General features: G+C 42.3%; 1 protein-coding gene across 1 annotated transcript in view; it reads left to right on the top strand.

Moving 5' to 3' along the window:
- Positions 1–245: 245 nt before the first annotated feature.
- The window catches only part of DYRK4 (dual specificity tyrosine phosphorylation regulated kinase 4), a 47,326-nt gene continuing 25,270 nt past the window's right edge, over positions 246–22,301 (top strand). Inside the window, exons 1-9 of the mRNA XM_070946933.1 lie at positions 246–517; positions 2,953–3,055; positions 10,028–10,112; positions 12,537–12,628; positions 13,317–13,439; positions 15,239–15,313; positions 16,857–17,006; positions 19,202–19,325; positions 21,408–21,571. Of these exons, the coding sequence (XP_070803034.1) occupies positions 246–517; positions 2,953–3,055; positions 10,028–10,112; positions 12,537–12,628; positions 13,317–13,439; positions 15,239–15,313; positions 16,857–17,006; positions 19,202–19,325; positions 21,408–21,571 (1,188 nt within the window). The remainder of the gene's footprint in view (positions 518–2,952; positions 3,056–10,027; positions 10,113–12,536; positions 12,629–13,316; positions 13,440–15,238; positions 15,314–16,856; positions 17,007–19,201; positions 19,326–21,407; positions 21,572–22,301) is intronic.

The raw sequence follows: 22,301 nt of genomic DNA, 5'->3' as shown, positions 1-22,301 counted from the left end.
CATCGTCCACCACCAGGCATTCCTACTCTGGAGGGTTACATCACAGACCCTGCCATCTACAAAACTCCATTGGCCACCTCCCATTGTCTCCCATTGTTATCTCAGAATGCAGCAAATATTAGGTGAGGGGGGAGCTCACAACTGGGAAAGGCTGCAATGGGAGGCCACCATTTTGATTGGCGTCAGTGGTAGCTGACCCACGTCTGCTTCTGTGGAGCCGGATGTCTCTGTGAATACCCGGGCCCATGGGAAAGCCCCCCAAAAAGAAATTGCCACTCCCCGAGCAAAATATCCAAAGATCTGCTGTGGAGCACAAGTTGGAAACCGGGGACTATCAGGAGCCGAGTGCCGTGGCTTGTCCTAATCCTTCCGGGGCTCCCCCTGTGGAAGTCGGTGACCCCTTGGAAATTTCATGGAAGACTTTCCTCTCGGTCCTGAGGTCCATGGAAGAATGCTCAGAAAATATGAGGAATTCGTTGGTGCCGCAGTTCATCACTTCCCAGCCCGTCCTGCCCAGGTGCGGGGAATGCAGTGGTGAAATCCAATTTTTTTTTACTATTGGTTCTGTGGGCGTGGCTTGGTGGGTGTGGTGTGGCTTGGTGGGCGTGGCTTGGTGGGCGTGGCAGGGTAAGGATACTGCAAAATCTCCATTCCCACCCCACTCCAGGGGAAGGATACTGCAAAATCTCCATTCCCACCCCACTCTGGGGCCAGCCAGAGGTGGCATTTGCCGGTTCTCCGAACTACTCAAAATTTCCATTACCGGTTCTCCAGAACCTGTCAGAATTTGCTGGGTTTCACCCCTTGTAGATTTCAACCAAAGTATAGTAGTGGCCAAAATGGTGGAAACCTTTTGGGGAAAGTGTATTTTCTAAAACTAGCTAATAACCCCACTTTTCTTTTTGGAGTAGTACCGTAAAATTATATATCAATGGAAAGAGAATTTAGTCAAGAATGTAATGCAAGAACTTTTATGAAGGATTTGCTATTAGAATGGCAATTACAGTATAAAGAAGAAAAGTGAAACACGTAGAAAAAATGAGATATACAAAAATGATCACCATGTCAGTTAATACTTAGTTGGGTAACCTTCAGCATGAATGACGGCCTTACAATGTCTTCCCATGGAGTGAACCAAGTCTTTGAGTTCTGTAGCTGTTATAATGTGAAACCAAGATGGAAGGATGGCTTCTATTAACTGGGTTTTATTGCTGGGTCGCTTCTGACTAACAAGTTTTTTTAGTCGGCTCCATAGATTTTCCATTGGGTGAAGGTCTGGGCTATTCTTTTGCGGGCACTCCATCACTCCATCACGCGATCCGGATAGATCCAGCTGAATTTCACCACTGAAGAACATACATTTACCAGATGCTCTTTTTTTGTGTGTGGTGATTGGGGTGAGCCGTCAATGGCCCCTTGGCCTCCTGACTCTCCCGGCCACACCAATCCATTTCTGACACTGACCCATACTTGAGAGTATTTCCAGAAGTGACGAAACCTCTCCAAAGGCCCTCAGTTTTTCTCCAGAAACAATGCTTTAAAATGTTTCTTGGCCGCCATATTTATGGTAGGCAAGTTCTATCTTCCATCAGTGACCAGCAGGGAAAAGGGAATAATAATAACAACAACAACAACAACAACAACTTTATTGTCATTGTCCGTGTATACACAGCATACCCATACAACAAATTCACTTAACACCCAAAGACCAGGTCCAACACACACAACAATCCCCAAACACACTTCCACCCACCACAAATTCCCCACCCCTAAACCACCCAAACATCCACACAACAGACCAAGTAATGCTGTCCAACAGCTCACTTGATGGTGGCCCTTTAGTTCATTGTTGAGTGCAATTATAACTCTGGGATAAAAACTATTCAGAAAAGGTGTGGTCCGAGTTTTAATTGTCCTGTATCTTCTGCCAGAAGGCAACACTCCAAAAAGATTGTAAGCAGGATGGGAAGAGTCTCTGAGAGAGTTATACAACTTTCTCAAACAGCGAGATTCGAAGATGTCGTCCAGGGCTGGTAGCTGGATTCTGATGATAATCTGGGCAGTTTTAATTATTCTCTGTAGAGCATTTTTGTCCGCTGCAGAGCTGCTCCCATACCATGCAAGAATGCTGTATGTCAGGACATTCTCAATGATGCTGCGATAGTAGGACAGAAGTAGATGCTGAGATAGATTTATCTTCCTGAGCATTATTTCTAAAATAAATGTAATACAAGAGGAGGTGAAAGCGAACAGCTTTACCAGGCTGACCTCTGGAAAATGAAGGGCTTGTGACAGGATTGCTGTTTTGAAAGAAGGCCCCTATCATGTTTTTGGCATTCAGGACATGAACTGTGTCCTTACATGTATTGTGACCCCTAATTGTCTCGTCTCACCTCACCTCACCTCATCTTACCTCACCTCACCTCAAGATTTCATTTCATTTCATTTCATTTCATTTCATTTCATTGCACTGTAACAAAGCACCCTGTATTGTAGAAAATAAAACACACCCTTTCAAAAAAGCCAGCCTGAGGCTCAGCATGTAAATTATTTTTAATGTGTTCGCGTGGTGAGCACATCTCACAGTTCCCAATCCCTTATTCTATTTTATTTGGTCATAAATGATGCTTTAATGTTGCTCCTTGAAGCGTTTGATTTTTATTTATTTTTTTAACATGACAAAAGTCATTTCATCTGCTACAGCTGGAGGAAATAATACCCTAACTCTGTATTTTGAAAAATAAGATTTTTTTAAAAACATGACATCTCATCTGCTACAGCTGGAGGAAATAATACCCTAACTCTGTATTTTGAAAAATAAGATTTTTTTAAAAACATGACATCTCATCTGCTACAGCTGGAGGAAAGAGTATCCTAACCCTGCATTTTGAAAAATAAGGTTTTCTTCAATGTTTGTAATGTAATCATAATTCTACTGTGGTTTTTCTCCAGAAAGAAGATTAGTGCCAAGCCTGAAAAAATTAGGAAAGGACGATCAAGTGCTCTCCCGGTTATACTGAAACCTGGTGAAAAACCCAACCTTCTAATCCAAAAGGTGAGCAAAGGTAGTTTTAAGTAGCTGTGTTGTGGCCTATCGGCCACCAGCCAGAATTGAAATCCAACAGGTTCTGACGGGTTCTGGAGAACCGGTAGCGGAAATTTTGAGTAGTTTGGGAAACCGGCAAATACCACCTCTGGCTGGCCCCAGAGTAGAGTGGGAATGGAGATTTTGCAATATCCTTCCCCTGCCACACCCACCAAGCCACACCCACAGAACCGGTAGGGAAAAATTTTGGATTTCACCCCTGAGTTTGCCTAATTATCCCAAGGTCAGTGATAAACTGTAGAATGGTGTTTTGAAGAATTTGCTTTAATTTAGTTTGGACTACACTGAGAATGAGTTAATTCTCAGCTGTTCTAATAAAGTCTGTTTGTTTTCGAACCGTTTGTATTTAATACTAACTACTTGGGCCTGGGTCACAACACAATTCGGCAGTTCGATCCTGACCAGCTCAAGGTTGACTCAGCCTTCCATCCTTCCGAGGTCAGTAAAATGAGGACTCAGATTGTTTGGGGCAAGAGGCCAACTCTGTAAACTGCTTAGAAAAGGGCTGTAAAGCACCATGAAGCGGTATATAAACCTAAGTGCTATTGCTATTGCATCCTATGTATTCTGAACACAGCTATCCAATGTTCTTCAAGTCTATCAGTATTTCTCAACTTACACTTGAAGATACAACAACACTGAAAAATTAGTTTACAACCAATCTTCGCACGCAGGACAGTCATAGCATCCCCAGGGTCCTGGGATCAAAATTTGGGGGCTTGACAATTAGTATTTTACAACCTTTTTTGTGAGATGTAAATGCCTTATTCCCTAATGTGTAAATAATGTATATATGGGACATCGGGGGTTAACTTATTCTTTGGTTCCTAATGTATTCATAATTCACCACTCCCATTCTTGGCTCCACCCCTTGTATATATAAGGAGCCACCTTCACCATTTTCCTTGCTTCTATCTGTGAATATTCAGTGAATATAGAATGCCTGTTATAATTAAAGAGAAATATATTTAAACCTCTAACTCTTATTATCATTATTGAGTCTGATCCTGAAAATATTGCAACAAGCTGGTAGCAGAGGATGGTTAATTGACTCAATAAATACTTAAAGATGTCTAAGAAAGATAGGCCCAACACCAGGGCCTACAGCAAAGAAATAGAAACTGAACAAGAAATAATCAACGAATCCACAAACGCGATTTCGAGAGAATCCGAAGAATACACCACTGAAGAAGAAGAACTAATAAATGAAAATAATGACCAGGAGGAAATCGAAATAGAAAATAACGAACTCAGGTCAGAGATATTAAAACTATTAAAAAGCCAGAAGAATGATGAAAGCCTCATCGCGAATCTCCAAGAAATGCTGAAAAACAGCGGAGCAGCGAGAGAGAAAAACATTGCTAAAGAGAAACCCAAAGACCAAAAAACTGTGAGTGATATGACTACAGAGAAAGTCGTTATGAAAAAGAAAAGATGTGATCCCGCGCGAAATTTTGAATGGCAGCCATCTTGGTTCCAACAAGCCTCCAAAGTGAGCGAAGCAGAGCCAATCAAAATGCTCAGTTCAAAATTTCTGGCGCGAAAAACGTTATCAGACAACGAAAGCGAAAAGGAAGATTCAAACTCTTCAGAAGAACCAGAATCAGAAAGCGAAGACGATTTAACGAAATCCCAAGTAAAGTCAGCAATGAAGACGCTTTTTGCTGCATTTGGGCCAAAATTAAAAATTTCCAAAACGACAACGAAGAAGCTAGAGAACAAGCCGATACCTCAAGACCTGCACGCTCCCATCCTGACTTCGAGAGCGACGACGCCCGAGCCCAGAGAGCCATGTCGATTCCGCCCTACACCGCAGACCGGATCAAGTACCAACGCACACAAAAGAAAGAAAAGAGCAGTCGCCGCCATCAAAACTCCTAAAACCGAGCCAGAAACCGACTCGTCTGAAGAGGAGCGGAGCGAGCGAGCTGCAATGGAGAGAACCTTCCACGACGACGCCAAAGAAGAAATGAGCAACGCGCATGTGCGAAACTACGTAGACGGTCCGGAAAGACTTGAACTGGCCAGAGAACCGCGCAGACTCGTTGCGAGCATCCCCATGCCGTTTTGCAATTTCCTGCACTTGCGAGACCACGGACTACCTCAGGTTGTAAGTAATGGACAAAATAATGTGGGAAACTTACCCAGTGACTTCCCAAAACTTAGAGTTGATGGCATTAATTTGCAAGAATGGTATCAACAGCTCCAGGTTGTCTTTATGAAAGAAAATTTGCTATTCTTTATCACTAGTCCTCCAAGAAGACCTTGGACTTTAAAAATAGATTGTTTACATCATAGAGCATTTTTCTTAATAATATCTAGCGTGTCTCCTGCAATGTATCATAGCATCAAACCAAACCTAACTGTTTCAGAAATAATTCAATGCATGTTTAATCTGTTTCACAGCGATAGTGTAGCTACCACTACAAGAATGTCTAAGGATTTCTTTTCTTCCAGAGTAAAACCAGGGGTTTCCATAAGTGAGCATTTGATATCTCTAAACAAAATAAGAGCTGAGCTGCATTTGAGGGGGGAAGTGATTTCAGATCAAACAATGAAAAGTGTTATTATCAATTCACTTGATTCATCATGGGATAGTTTTATGTCACACTTAGACACCATCAATCTAGGATATTTATCCATAGAAAGTCTATCTAACAAATTGATAGCAGAAGACAATTCAAGAAAAAATCGTTCCAGCAATCACACAGAACACAAATCTTTTAGGAAGGTAGCTTTCCAGGAAAAATACAATGAAGCTTTTAAATGCCATAATTGTGGGTCCAGGGAACACAATAGAAGAGACTGTCCCAAAATCTCAAAGGAGAGACATAGGTCAGAGTATAGGAGCAAATACAATTATAGACAGTCTTCCACAGATAGACATAAATATAGAAGCCCACCAAATTACAGAGATAGTAGAGGGGGTAGAGAAAATTCAAAAGAGAGAAAATCTGGTTCACTGAATGGACTAAATAAACAAGACAGCACTAAAACACAACAAAATGAGAACAATAATTGGCTTATTGATTCTGGGGCAACCAACCACACCACTAATAACAAAAATATATTGTCTTCATTTACAGAAGATAAATTTGTAATAAAGGTAGCTAATCAAGAAAAGGTTCAAGTATTAGGCAGAGGAAATGTGACCTTGCCTGGCCTAGGAAAAATAGAGGGGGTATTGTTAATTCCAGAAATACCTCATAACATACTAAGTGCCATAAAACTAAGCAGAGATTCTGACATCAATATAGTTTTCTCAAAGGGGAAAGCAACTTTAGAGAAGGACAAAACAAATGTAGGCACTGTGATGATTAAAGGAGGCCTACCCTATCTAATAACAAAAGAAAGATGGTTACATAACATTGATTCAAATATGGAAGATTGTATTGAGGCAGATGATGAAAATGTTAGTAACAGTGACAATGATGAATGTAAAATATCTCATGATCACGCAAATACACACAATGAGAAGAAACCAAGAATAGGTAAACCAATTCATGATGAGTGTGCTCACATCTTGCATAGGAAGTTAGGACATGCAAGTTTTCCTGTAGTACAAAAAATGACTGAACACGCAGAAGGTGTCAAAATAAAAAATTGTGAAAATTATTTGGAATGCTCAGTATGTAAATCCACTAAACTAAAAACTAGTCCCAGACCAAAAAAATCCAACAGATCAACTAACAAAATTTTTGACTTAGTACATATGGACCTAGTTGGTCCATTAACTCCATCAATCACTTATAGAAAACGTTACTTCCTAACAATAGTAGACGATTACAGTCGCTATGGTTTTGTTTACACATTAAAACACAAGGATGAAACCTTTCAGAAATTTAAGGAATTCTACAAACGTATAGAAACACAACATAATATCAGAATAAAACAAATTATGACAGATAGGGGATGTGAATTCATGTCTAAAGAATTCTCCCAATGGTTAAAGGATAGAGGAATGCTACATTTCACGTCTAGTCCATTTTCTGCGTTCCAAAACGGGATTGCAGAGAGAAAGAATTCCACACTACAAACCATGATTAGGTGCACATTAGAGGATGCTGGTTTAGGCAAACAATTTTGGTCAGAGGCCTTACATTATTCAAATTACACTCAAAATAGAACCTGGTCCAGTATTGTGAATAAAACACCATATGAGGTGATGTATAATAGGAAACCCAAATTAGCACACATGCACATATTTGGAGTCACTGCAGACGTACACATACCTAAGCAGTTGAGAAGAAAGGGAGAAAACGTATCCAGAAGATTAAGATTTATGGGATATGAAACTGGCACCAAAGGGTACAGATTCATTGATAATAATAACAAATTTATAGTCTCCAGAACAGCTGTGTTCCATGAACAGGCCAATTGGTCTAAATTACATCTTAATGAAATATTTCCAAATAAATGCAAAGATACAAAATCTTGTGAGGAAGGGACAATAGAAAATCAAAATATCAACAAAAATAAAAACAAAACCAAAACTTGGACAAATAGTCAGCACAAAATAAAGACAGACACATTAACAAAAAAGGAAGCAAGATATTTGCATGATAACCATAGCAAACCCGAAAGAGCTATTAGAAACAATAGAAATCAAGTACCAAATAAATACAGAGATTACATAATGCATATGGATGGTGAACAAATGACACCTAATACATATGAGGAAGTATTAAAACTCCCTCGTGAAGAAAAGGAAAAATGGGAACTAGCTATGAAAAAAGAGATGGAAAGTTTGCAAGGATTAAATGTGTTTACACCTGCGATTGCACCTAAAGATAAAACGATTATAGGTACCAGGTGGATTTATAAAATTAAGAATCTAGAAGGAGGCAATACTCTATACAAAGCTAGATTGGTTGCACAAGGTTATGCACAAAAATATCCGGAGGACTACACTGACACATACTCCCCCACAGTGAGAACAGAGAGTGTTAAAACAGCTCTAGTAGTGGCATCTGCACTCAATCTTGATGTATTTCAATATGACATACAGACTGCGTATTTACACGCAAAACTAGATAAGGAAATATATGTAAGAGCACCACACAGTCAATACACTAATAAGAATGAAATTTGGCTATTGAACAAGAGTCTATACGGATTAAAGCAATCTGGCAAAAGATGGTACGATTGCTTGGTAAAAGTACTTAAGACCATGGATTTCAACGCTACCACTGCTGACAACTGTTTCTTTGTAAAAAAGAGTGATGATCATATTGAATTTGTATTAATTTATGTAGATGATATTTTATATATAGGAAAACACAAGGAGAGAAGAGAAACCTTTGTAAATAAGCTAAACGAACATTTCTCGTTGAAATCTCTAGGTAAAGTAAACAAATACCTTGGTGTACAAATTAACAAAACTAGAAGGGGATTCAAACTTACTCAGAAAGATAAAATCATTGAACTTCTGAACAAATGCAATTTAAACAATGCCAAACCCTGTGACACTCCTATGCAAACTGATTTCCTTAGAAACACTGATGAATCTTCCCCTGAATTCAAGGATAATACATTTTATAGATCAGTCATAGGTTCACTTCTTTATATATCTAATTGGACCAGGCCAGATATTGCATTACCACTCAACTTATTGTCAAGATATGTTAGCAAACCAACAATGTATCATTGGGAAGCAGTCAAAAGAATTCTAAGATATCTGAAAAGTACATTAGACTTTTGCTTAGTATTAGAACCTAGTAATGATAAAGAACCAAAACTTACATGTTACGCAGATGCGGATTGGGCTGGAGATATATCATGCAGAAAGAGCACTTCTGGTTATATTTTTCTATTAAATGACTGTCCAGTTTACTGGTACACTGGTAAACAAGAACTGGTAGCCACTTCGACCACAGAAGCGGAATATGTTTGTTTGTCCAAAGCTGCAAATAACCTTGTATGGTTTAATGATTTGATTTCAGATGTTTGGAAAAAACCTGCTTTGCCTTTTGTTATGCATGAAGATAATAAAGCAGCCATTGAAATATCCAGATCCGATGCCATTGGACAAAGGTCCAGGCATATAGATATAAAATTTAAGCATGTGAGACAATTGTCTCAAGATGGATTTATCAAAGCAGTGCATTGTGATACCTCTGAACAATTAGCTGACATATTGACGAAGCCTTTACCTTCTAAACAGCACAAATATTTAACATCAAAATTATATGTCTTATATTGTCCTGAATCTGAATGTAATTGGTGTTGTATAGCGAACCGGCATTTAGAGGGGGATTTGTGAGATGTAAATGCCTTATTCCCTAATGTGTAAATAATGTATATATGGGACATCGGGGGTTAACTTATTCTTTGGTTCCTAATGTATTCATAATTCACCACTCCCATTCTTGGCTCCACCCCTTGTATATATAAGGAGCCACCTTCACCATTTTCCTTGCTTCTATCTGTGAATATTCAGTGAATATAGAATGCCTGTTATAATTAAAGAGAAATATATTTAAACCTCTAACTCTTATTATCATTATTGAGTCTGATCCTGAAAATATTGCAACATTTTTCTTTAGAGTATTGCTGCAGTAGTGAGCTATTTTTTTGTTCAGTGCTGTAGTAACATACAGACTAACCAACATAGAAACATGGTTTTCTTAATTCAGGCCAGAACATGGCCAGAGTGCTTGGCAGGTCTGCAGATTTGACCAAAAGATTCTTGGTTCAAACTTCCAAAGGTAGAGAACAAAATGGCGGCACCTTCTCATGACAGGTAGGAAAAATGACGGAAGACACAATGGCGTCCCATGGAAGGTTTGTAGCAGAAAGACACCTCGAAGGAGGCCAGGAGACGACACAACCCAAGCTTCTCCAGCAGTTCCTTTGAACAAAGTTTTGAAAATGTTACCGCTCGGTCGTTTTGACGCATTGTACTTTCTCTTCTTCTACTAGGAAAGGGAGCTGAGTGCCACTGTTCACAATTCCAAGCCAGATGGAGGAAAAAGTAGAATTGGATCAGGACACGTTAATCCCTGCGGTGAGGCGATTTTGAATCACGAACGCATCGAGATAATACACTTTCATTTTTAACCTTCCCTAAATGTTTTGAATCATCGAAGGCTTCGGGTCCCCCCGAAGTGATTATTTTTTGGCTCCATGGGGAACAAAAATGAGAATCTCACAGTCCTAAGTATAATTAGTATTTCCAAGCATGCCTTTGGGCTCTGTATGATATATCCTGAGGCATTTTACCCTAGTAATGCCTCGGGACATTGTATAGAGCAGGCATCCTCAACTACGGCCCACGGGCCAAATATGACCCGCCAATGCAAAGTATTCGGCCCGCAGAGTGGTGTGATTAAGCCCCGCCCCTTGCCCCGCCCCTCACTATGAGGGCCAGCTAAGGGGTGATCTCGCGGTGCAGCCTTGAAAAGCAGTTCTGGGCTTGTAAAGTACTGCTTTAAATTAAAAGTCTTTGAAAATAATTTAAACAAGAGCGTAGGAAGGAGAAAGGCAAAAAAAATGGACTGTTAAATTGGCCATGCCCACCCAATCACATGACCACCTAGCCACGCCTACCCACCCAATCCGCCCCCCCCCCAATAGTCTGAGGGACTGTGAATCAGCCCCCTGTTTAAAAAGTTTGAGGACCCCTGGTATAGAGCCAATTTGGTTGAGCGGTTAAGGCACCAGGAGAGAGAGCAGGAGGCCATGAGTTCAGGTCTTATCTTAGCCATGAAAGCCAACTGAGTGAACTTTGGACCGGTCATTCTCTCTCATCCCAACCCACCTCACAGGGTTGTTGTTGGGAAAATAGGAGGAGGAAGCTGTGTTTGATATGTTCCCCATCTTGAGTTATAATAGATAGATAGATAGATAGATAGATAGATAGATAGATAGATGATAGATAGATAGATAGATAGATAGATAGATAGATAGATAGATGCCGATCTGCCTTAGCCTTAACCTTAACCTTAACCTTGTTGTTGTTGTTGTTGTTGTTGTTAGTTGAGAAGTCATGTCTGACCCATCGCAACCGCATGGACAATGTTCCTCCAGGCCATCCTGTCCCCTACCATCCTCTGGAGTCCATTTAAGCTCATGCCGACTGCTTCGGTGACTCCATCCAGCCACCTCATTCTCTGTCGTCCCATTCTTCTTTTGCCCTCCATCGTTCCCAGCATTAGGCTCTTCTCCAGTGGGTCCTTCCTTCTCATTAGGTGGCCAAAATATCTGAGTTTCATCTTCAGGATCTGGCCTTCTAAAGAGCAGTCAGGGTTGATCTCCTCTAGGACTGACCAGTTGGATGGCCTTGCAGTCCAAGGGACTCGCAGGAGTCTTCTCCAGCACCAGAGTTCAAAGGCCTCAATTCTTTGGCGCTCAGCCTTCCTTATGGTCCAACTTTCACAGCCCTACATTGCAACTGGGAAAACCATAGCCTTGACTATACGCACTTTGGTTGGCAGTGCTTTTTAGTATGCTGTTTAATTTTGCCATAACTTTCCTCCCCAGGTGCAAGCTTCTTTTAATTTCTTGGCTGCATTCCCCATGTGTGGTGATCTTGGAGCCCAGGAAAATAAAATCTGTCACTACCTCCATTTCTTCCCCTTAATCTTAACCTTAACCTACCAAAATAAAATAAGGAGTGGCTGCATCCTAAACTTTATTCAAAGATGTCTTCAGCTGCGGAGAAAAACAAGGTTAGAAAGAAGAGTCCAAGCAGTCATTCCAACAGCTTGCCCTATGGGAATCTCCTTTTTTGCCGAGGGAAAAGTGATAATTCCTTAATTGCACCTCAAAAGTTAATATATTAGTATAGCCCCAATTCATTCATTCGTTTGCTTGTTCATTCATTCATTCATTCAAAAAAGTGTCCTTTTAAATGTAAATCACAAAAAGACAATATTTTAGGTAAGAAATAGTAAAATGGCATCCAAAACTCCCTGGTTTATAACATTTAAACCTCACAGAATCATCAAGCCTGGTCTGAGTTTGAAATAGGACTTGAGTTTGGAAAAGTCCATAATTTGGCCCAGCAAAGTGGAAGATCATTTGTTTAAAAAGTATCTCATCTGAAAAAATAATAATAATGTGCATGGAAAAAAAAAAAGAATGTTCTCTGGATTTGCGATGTAGACAATATCAAATATCTCTTCATTTGAATCTCAACATAAATGCTTGTAATACTTTCCAATTTTGAGGAAAAAAAGGAAGGCTGTTTTAAAGGGCTTCTGGGTTCATTAAAAAAAATCTCGAAATTTAGATCGAAATCTCCAGCAGAGAAACAATGATGAAAAATTTCAGGGCTCTTTTTAATGGGGTGATTAAAAATTAATCAGTTAATGTGGCAGTTTATTTTTAAGCAAACCTGTGTAACGTTTAATGGAGCAGCTATAGTAACTGTTCCCCCCCTCTCTCTCCCTCTCCCTCTCTCTCTCTTTCTCTCTCTTTTTAAAAACAGGAAAGACTCCTAAAGGAGACATATGTTATACAGCAAGCAAAACCAAGTTAGAACCAACATCATGTGAGACGAGTTACACCCAAATAGGTTTGGTAAGCAATTACATTTATCAGTTACATACCTGACCAACTTTAAGTGCTTTTTAAGCTATTCCACTACAAGCTCTACGCATTTTCACGAGGACAAAATAATGCAAACTATATAGAACATAGAATAATAGGGTTGGAAGGAAACATGGAGGTCTTCTGCTTCAATCTCCTGCTCAAGCCGGAGACCCTATACCCATGATGGCTAACCTTTACCTTTTAAAATGAGGACCCAGATTGTTGGGGCAATATGATGACTCTGTAAACCGCTTAGAGAGGGCTGTAAAAGCACTATGAACTGGTAATATAAGTCTTAAGTGTCAGCATTTTGATGCTGCCATAAAAAGACGAGGCTTGACTTTTCTCCTACTTATTTCTCTGTAGATAATATCCCCTAGGAGATGGGATGGTGGGGGGAACATTCCTGTGGGGTGAGGTCAGAAGCTGGGGAGACTGACTTGGAAGATGGCCAATGAGAAGATGAGAATTGGGGAACGGAAAGGGAAGGGTTTGGGGGTCAGAGGGTTAGTATTGGCTACGACGAAGTCGGGGCCAGATCTGTCGTACTCAATAAATGGAATATTTCAGCAAAGATTAATTGTTTGGGAGTGCAATTTATTTGAGATGACATCGAAACCTGACACTAAGTGCTATTGCTATTAAAGGTTGAAATATATTTGGTTTATCATCGCAGCCTCTACCAGAGCCAAAAACCTTAGTCCAAAAACAGAGGGAGGTGCCAACTTTAATTTCCCAAGAAAACACATCTCTAACTCACAAATTCAAGAAAGGAAACATAGGACTGTCAAATTCTAAGGTGAGAATTCAAATTAAACTACCCTCCTATTCTTTAAGTGAGAAATATTCACAAAACCTGAATGGTTTTCATGTGGTGATTTTCCTTTTCTCCATAAATATTTCAATTTAGAGAAATCTGTATCATTGTCAATACAAGATCCTCTCTTCTGCCTATAAAAAATGATTTTTGTTTAGATGCAAAAGTAGTTCTTAGATATAGGTAGTTTATACAGGTCGTTACCATTCATTTAGTTCATGAGCCACAAGCCAAACTTCAAAAGAAATGCATTCATTTATTAGGAGCACCATTTCGGCAATACACGGATGCAGTTAGAACTAATCCCACATAGATTTACGTTCCCCTATGACCCTGTCTCTCCCCTCCTCTCTGGCCATGTCATAAATCACATTCTCCAATTAACCACTTTGGCTGGCTGTGAAATCCAACACCCTCCTTCTGATTGCTGTCAGGAAGAATGTATGGAATGCACTTCAGTTAGGGAAATCAATCAGCTCCATCAGTTCTCCCTCCTTCCTGCTCATGGTAACTTGAAAGCTTTGCAAATTGACATGGGGCAGGTAGGCAGGCCCTCGCTGCTACCGGTTCGCCTAAACCGGTGTGAACCGGCTGAATAACATCTGTGTTTAGTGACTATTTCGAAAAAAGTGATTTTATGATTTTTCTGGCCTGAGTTATTAAGTGAATCACGGAGGTTGTTAAGTTAGTAATCCGGTTGTTAAGTGACTCTAGCTTCCTCACTGACTTCGCTTGTCAGAAGGTCACCAAAGGGGCTCACATGATGAGGGGGACACTGCAACCGTCATAAATATGAATCAGTTGCAAGCATCCGAATTTGGATTGTGTGACCATGGGAATGCTGTAACGGTTGTAAGTGTGAAAAATGATCATACGTTACTTTTTTCAGTGCCATTGTAATTTTGCAAGGCTCCTTAAGTGAACTTTGTAAGTTGAGGACTACCTGTAATAAATTTGGGGTACAATTATCCTGCTATTGGGTTATATCCTTTGCATGTGGGAATCCAGAAAGCCTTCCAGTGAGGCTCTTCAAGAATAATTTTGGGCCTGAGACAGTGGTGGGATAATAATGCGGTGGTTGACAGTGGTGGTTCAAATAATTTAACAACTGGTTTGCTGCCCTAATGACCAACTGAGTAGGTGTGGCTCAGTGGTCATGTGACCATGTGGGTGTGGCCAACTCAACGTTACTCACATCGATGGGCGCTTCGCCTTAGCTGTTACAATGTAATAAGGGTTAACCAGAGAGGCAGTTTCTGTAAACAGGGCAATAAAGATTAGGCTAGAAACAACACCAGAATTTTTCCTTCCTGCCTTCCTTACAGGATTAGCCCTGTAAAGTGGAAAAAAACAAAACAAGATTTCTTCCAATGACCAGTTCTCCGAATTGCTTAGAAAGTTAACAACCGGTTCTCCCGAATCGGTGCGAACTGGCTGAATCCCACCACTGGCCTGAGATAACTTTCCCCGTTTGCTTTTTCCGGTTTTGCAAATTTGGATGCAACCTCCTTAGTTGGTTCCTTCCATTTGACGCTTTCGAACAGCGACAATCCCTCCTCCTGTTGGAATATTAATTTTGATCCTTCCATTCAGACCTGTGTCAAGGCTGTTACATGAGAAACTTTGAATTGGACTTATTAGGAATAATAATAAAATATAATTAAACACAAGAATATCCTATTGATAATTTAGGTACATCTAATGAGCATAACTGTACTAGGCACTGAAGTCATGAGGGAATAATTTTCCATGCTAATTTTGCCGTTCTCCATTTTCCCCAGATAGCAGCGCTGTCTCGTCCTAAATTGCCGTCTCAAGAGAGTAGCCGACGTGGAGCCAACAGAATTTTCCGACAGGTATTTGCGCAGGAATGTGTTGGCAACAGACAACCCCTGCGATGGCTTCCGATTCAGATCGTCTTCATTGATTGTTTCAAGCAGGAGTCTCCAAACTTGGCCTCTTGAAGACTGGTGGACTTCAACTCCCAGAATCCCTCAGCCAGAATCCATGGCTGGTTGAGGGATTCTGGGAATTGAAGTCCACCAGTCTTCAAGAGGCCAAGTTTGGAGACCCTTGCTTTAAAGCAGTGTTTCTTTGGAGACCCAAACAATAGTTTGCATACCCTGTTTCCCTGAAAATAAGACATCCCCTGATAATAAGCCCAACCGGGCTTTTGAGCGCATGCGCTAAAATAAGCCTCTCCCCCGAAAATAAGCCCTCCCGAAAATATTTAAACGCAGAGCTGGAAATCAGGTAAAACGGCAAGAGGAGCCCTATCTTGCTCCACGTGCCCCAAAATAATAAGACTTCCCTGAAAATAAGGCCAAGCGCTTATTTTGGGGTTCAAAAAAATATAAGACAGAGTCTTATTTTCAGGGAAACACGGTAGTTTCTCAACTATTAAGCTTTGTGGACTTCAACTCCCAGAATTCATCTGTTGCACATCTCACCGATATAGAAAGAAGATTTTTTCCCCTCAACCCAAAGGGCCATTTGGGTGGGCGGGAAAGGTGACCTTCACTTGCCTTCCACCTCCAGCCTTACGTGGTCATTTTCAGGAAGTCCTCGGCTTACGACCACAATGGAGCCCAACATTTCTGTGGTTAAGTGGGATGGTTGTTAAGCGAGTTTTGCCCCATTTTACGACCTTCCTTGCCACAGTTGCTGAGTGAATCCCTGCAGTTGTTGAATTAGTAACAATGTTGTTAAATGAATTTGGCTTCCCCATTGACTTTGCTTGTCAGAAGGTCCCAAAAAATGATCACATGACTCTGGGATATTGCAAAATATGCCCCGACTCCACCCCGCAATAAGTCCACCCCAACTCATAAATATGAGTCGGTTGCCAAACGCCTGAGGTGATTTTGATCACGTGATCATGGAGATGTTGCCATCGTCGTAAGTGTGAAAAATGCTCATAAGTCACTTTTTTCAGTGCTGTTGTAACTTTGGTCACTAAATGAACTGTTGTAAATTGAGGACTATCTATATAGGAGACCAAAGAGATGGCCAGCTGCTGCGACCATAGAAAACTGTCTGATCTCTTGACCAGACAACCTTTTGTGTGGTTTTCTAAACCTTTTACAAAAATGTGCATATAATATATTATGAAAGCCGACTGCTGGGATTAACTCTGTATTTTTTTTTTCTTTTAATGACCCCGTAATCCCTTGCATTGGGGTGGAGTCAGGGCAATTGAATGGAGCTGAGTGTTTACTGACTGGATGCCCTTCCTCTTGCCAATGCGGAGTTTTGCAGGAGATATATTCTCAGTGTGCCCAGAGAGAGAAATATCTGTCTCTACCTAGGATCGAACTCATAGCCTCCTGATTGTGAGGCGAGAGCTCCACCTCTAGGCCAATGCACCACTCTGGGATTAACTCTGTATTTCCTCCTCAGAAATTAAACAGCAATATCAACGCCCTCCCTCACTTGGACTGTTCAGCCAAATCAAGTTTGGTGACATCTACTTTAAAGCCTCTACAGCAAGATGCACTTTTCCCACAAATAGCCACCAAAACTTTTCAGTCTATGACAACTCTGCATTCGGTAAGTTTCCTCCGTGGTGAACTGAGGCCCTAAAAGTAAGGGAATAAAAATATCAAGCTCAGGAAAACAGGAGTCCGGGCAGTTGAAATGAACGTACGTTTATTGTATACTAACGCGCTCTACAAGAATCTGAGCTACTAACGGTCAAAGCAAATTAGCGGTAGATAAGAGTCAACGGTATTCATGGTGGGCTGGACTTAGATCTCTTGTGGGCACAAAGGGACTCGAGACTGATGACATAATTAGAGGAAACTGGCATTGTCTAAAGCAGGGGTGTCAAACTCAAGGCCCGTGGGCCAGATCCGGCCTGCAATGTGTTCAGATCTGGCCCCTGGGGCCGTCCTAGTCTATCCAATGCAAAGAGGAAATATCAGGCCAACATAGCTTCGCCCCAGTCTACCCAGCACGAAGAGGAAAGATCAGACCAGTGTGGCTTCGGCCTGGTCTACCCAATGCGAAGAGGAAACATGCCAGCAGTTTGGGGAGTGGCGTCAAGCTGGCCACACCCACCCAGTCAGCCACACCCACCCAGTCGGCCAGCCTGACCACCCCCCTCCGAGGTCAACCACAACCCTGACGCGGCCCTCAATGAAATTTAGTTTGACACCCCTGGTCTAAAGCACGGCTGTCAAACATGCAGCGTCACGTTGCTGTCACGTGATGTTTCGTGATGTTTCCCCCCTTCACGGAGCTGGGGTGGGCATGGCCTGCACATGACTGCCAGTTTGACACCCCTGGTCTAAAGGGTCAATGTCTAAAGAGAGAATATTTTGACCATATCATTGGGAGGAATTCACTGGAGAAAGCCATTATGCTTGGAAGAGCTAGCGGTAAAAGGCCGCCAAAGAACATGGTGGCTGGACACGATCAAAGCTGATGCCAGCCAGAGCATAGAACAACTCAAAGAAGCAGTGCAAGATCGGAAGACGTGGAAAGACCTGCCCCACAGAATCGCCAAGAGTCGGACACGACTGAATGGATAACATCATCATCATCATCATCATCATCATCATCATCATCATCATCATCATCATCATAGGGACAAGTGTGGTATGAGAAAAGAAGGTGAGCTGAGCTGTTTCCCAGCATGGAAGTCAACATGGAACTCCTCCATTTCTATTTCTAAATAATGAACCCGATTCTTGGTTGGCTTTGTTACAGAGAGTAGCTTTTCTGGCTTCCTGAGTCATTAAAACACACACGTAGTCCCAAAAACCTCTTTTATTGCAACAGCTATGAATTCTGTTCATTCACAGCTGAGTCCCAATTAGTTGTAAAGAGTCCTTCAGGAAAAGTCCTTCGGGATAATCACCCACCTTTATCTCCCTTGACAGGCTGCCAAAGACCTACTTGGCAAAGCCACACGGAGTCCAGAATCAAACAGAGCTTCAGGCTTTAAGCTCAACTGAATGAACAAACGTTGCTTCCTGCGAAGGCCCACGTACCTTTGTTCCTCTTTTAAGCCTTATGGGAAGGGCCAATCATCTCCAAGCCTTACTCCTGAGTCGTCCCTTTTGTTTCAACTGTTCTTGCCTTCTGGCAGCTCTGCGCATTCGCGCACTGGGAACAGGCTCCCCCTGTTCCTCTGCCTCGCTGAGGTCCAACTCTGGAGGCTCTGGAAGCAGCACGTACCTCCCTGATGGCCTTTTCTCTGCCTTCGACGCAGAGCCCTCATCAGAGCCTTCCCCAGACTCCAGGACTGGCCCATGGTCCTCCCCAACCTTCTCACTGTCCGACTCTGCTGCCAGCTCTGCAGGCTGCTGGCGGACCACAGCAGTAGCCTGGCCTAGTGTCCGGATTCCAAGTAACACCCCCAACAAAAGAAGACTCTTAGAACGAGAAAGGGGTTACACTGGGGGTGGGGGAGAGGGGGCTCCACACAACCATGGAGGTCTGGTCCTTTCTGAGTCATTTAGAAGACTTAAATACAGTGCAGTTGGGAGGGTGAAGGAGAAACAGGGCGTAAACTCTAAAATGACAAAAGTGCATTTTTTAAATTCCTGATTCTTCTGCAACTTTAATTTTGCAAAAAAGACAGAGAAGCAAATGTACCCTTTACTGATGCTATGTTTTTTATCCCGGCGATACCGTCCCCTGAAAGTTGGTTTTTGAGCCTGGCAGAGTAATTAATAAAAATCACGAAAATAATGAAGTGGCTTTCAGGAAAAAGAAACAAACCTCTCGCAATTTTGCAGGATAACCGATCTCAAGTCCAGCCGTTTCCTCCCACCCTCTCCGAAAACATCCCCAGAGGGCTGAGCAGTAAATCTGGAGACATCGAGAAGACTCACAACCTCAAGTTCCCACTAACTTCAGCAGGTACACAGTCCTAGGCTAAAATGCTAAAGGGAAAACAGCAGAGAAACCATCCAATTTCTGTATAGTACCACCCAGTGGTGAAATCTGAACCAGTTTGCTACAGGTTCGCTGGCTTTTCCGGAACCGGTAGCTAAAAATGCTTTTAAAAGTAAAAAAAAAAAAAAAAAATTCTGACGATCGCGCGTCGCTCAGCTGATCTTCGAAACTTTTTTTTTTTACTTTTTCTACTACCGGTTTGGGCAAACCGGTCTGAACCAATAGCATTTTACCCCTAGTACGATTTTTCCCTCCAAACGGGATGACTATAATATCATGGAAAACCAAGAAACTATCATAATTTAAAAGCAACTGGCTGAAGAGGGGGAATCGTATCTCCTTTCCTAAAAGCCTAGTTGAAGTATTCTTTGACTTCTCCTATAGAACCATCCTTCAAGTTTCTTTAGGGGCCAAAAATACAAATCTTTTTTTTTTTAATTGAAAAGTTTTAAAAAGTTTTACAGACATTTCCCCTTCCCCCTCCCTCCTCCCCTTCCAACCCTCCCCTTTCCCTCCCTCCCCCCCCCACCACTTCCCAGAGCAAAATAACAGGGTATAACATTTGACAATCATAAGCTAACATAAGCTAATTATCTATGGCCTCCTATCCCCCTCTTGAACTTTTAACTCCCCTTTTACTAAACTAAATTTAAGTACTTTATAAAATCGCTTTGATCATTCATAAGCTATTTGAAATTTTTTAATCCAATATTTGCCTTGAATATAATCAATCCATCTGTTCTGTCCCCGTCTCCACACACACACACACACAGCCAGCCAAGGGTTAAAGGAAGCACTTGGCACGCACAGTTTGTTTATCAGAAACTTGGCAGCAATACGAGTACCGACTGCCAAGTGCTTTTACTTCAATAAACGGGAGTATCCCTTCACCATATAAACAGAAATACACACAGTTTGCAAATAGTCCAGTTCAAAACAAGAAACCTTCGGCAGATTTAGGCGTTTTTTCAAAGTGACTAGCCAGAGTTAGTTTTTGTCCGTCGCAGAGTCTTAAATAGCCACCACACTCTCTTATATAGTCTCTGGGGTGTGGTCCAGTGACTCAGCCTGATCCCTGGCACGCCTCCTCAACTGCTGCAACCGTTTATCACGCCTTCGTTGGTGTGGATCCAGGAACGACAGATCGCCTCCATCGCTATCATCGGAGACACCTGGCTCCTGGCTAATCTCCTCTTCCTCGGCCGGCACCTGAGGCAGTGCCAGAGAGGAGGGGCCTGGAGAGGGAGGCCTGGCCGACTCCTCTCCTTCATGTTCGGAGCCTTCTCCCTCCGATAAGATAGGCTCGGAGGACAGAGCCACAATACCATCTTCTCCATTCTAACATATATTTCTCATTTGAATGGTCCTTTAGATATGCCCGAAATTTTCGCCACTTCTGCTAAATTTACTACTTTTAATGTCCATTCTTGAATACTACTAAAAATACAAATCTTAATGTTCAGAAAACTAAGCCGAGAAACAGAACTTTTGATAAGCAGGGTATTTAGGATTTTGAAGGCTAGAACCAACCACTTTAAATCGCAAAGGTCAGAACCAACCACATTAAATCCCGAAAGTCAGAACCAACCACTTGGTTGGAAGCCGAGCTTCCGATTTCCAGTGTGTGCATACATGCCAGTCACCTGGTCTTCCAGTTTCTGGAAGCTGGCTGACGCACATGCGCATGCCGGAAACCGGAAGCTCAGTTTCCCTGTGCGGGCATGCACCCCAGGGAGCTTCTGTTCCAGTTTCTGGCGCTCCCATGCACGCGAAGACCAACTGGCCAGCGCGCATGCGTGTGCTGGAACCCGGAAGAGCAAGAGCCACAGGCGACGGCTGGCGTGCCCCGAGAGATGGCTCTGTGTGCCACTTCCGGCACGCATGCCATAGTTTGCCATCATGGCCCTACACTATTTCAGAAACTCGGGTGATACATTTGAGGGCGGAGGACGGGACATAGAAACAGTTTACATGTTAAATATTGATTTAGATACCTATGATATCTTCAGGTCTTTTAATATCCCTTTGACTTCCTTCACAAACCAGAAGCCTTGAAACATTTTAAAAACCAACTCACCCTGTATGAACAACGAGAAATCAAGGACTATAAAGAACTGTGGTTTCTTGGCCTGGGCGCAAAGAAGATTGAGGGCTACATTGATTCAGAGAACAGCAGCACTTACGATGATGACCATGGTTCCTATAAAAAGGTAAGAGGCTGCCGTGGTGGTAGAGCTTGGCATCCAGATCATGGCAGAATACCCACAGGGCAAAAACTCTGCAGCTGGAATTGGGTAGGAGGTGCCCAAGGAGGTGTGTGGTCTTAAGTTTCACAGGAACTGGGTATGTCTAGTTCTGATGTCTCCCATGGACAGTTCCCTAGATACCTCCTTAGAAGTCATTTTGGGGGAGGATGAGTCAATTCCTGGCACGTCAGGAATTGAGTTGATTGATGGCTCTGAACGGCCATCCGGAAGGGATTTGGCTGAGGCTCCAGCTGGGGAAAGCTCGCAGTGTGTTGTGCCTCCGTTACCGGAGCCTGTGTCATCGGCAGGAGAGGACTCCGAGAGTGAAGGAGAGGAGTTGGCAAGGCCTCCCTCTCCAGGACCCTCCTCTCTGGCAATGCCTTCGGTGTCTGCCAAAGGGCAAGAGATAGGGCCGGGGCCAAGCACGTCCATGCAGCCACAGATGGACAGTGATGAGGGTAATGAGTCTTGGCTGGATCCACGCCAGCGGCGCAGAGATAAGCGCGCGCAACAGAAGAAAAGGCGTGCCCGAGATTAGGCTGAGTCACTGGACCACACCCCACAGGATATAAAAGGGAGCGTGGTGGCCAGTCAAACCTTGTGACGAACAAAGCTGAAAGCTTCCACGCCATTCTGCATTGCTGGACTTTTTGCTATAGACTTTGCTGGATTATCTCTGGACTTGATTGACTCC

The sequence above is a fragment of the Pituophis catenifer genome, unplaced genomic scaffold (assembly GCF_029215685.1).
Source record: "Pituophis catenifer annectens isolate HBS135680 unplaced genomic scaffold, rPitCat1.0.hap2 SCAF_7, whole genome shotgun sequence".
Classification (NCBI taxonomy): domain Eukaryota; kingdom Metazoa; phylum Chordata; class Lepidosauria; order Squamata; family Colubridae; genus Pituophis; species Pituophis catenifer.
Note: the sequence above shows the minus strand (reverse complement) of the source record. Positions and strands in the feature narration are given on the sequence as shown.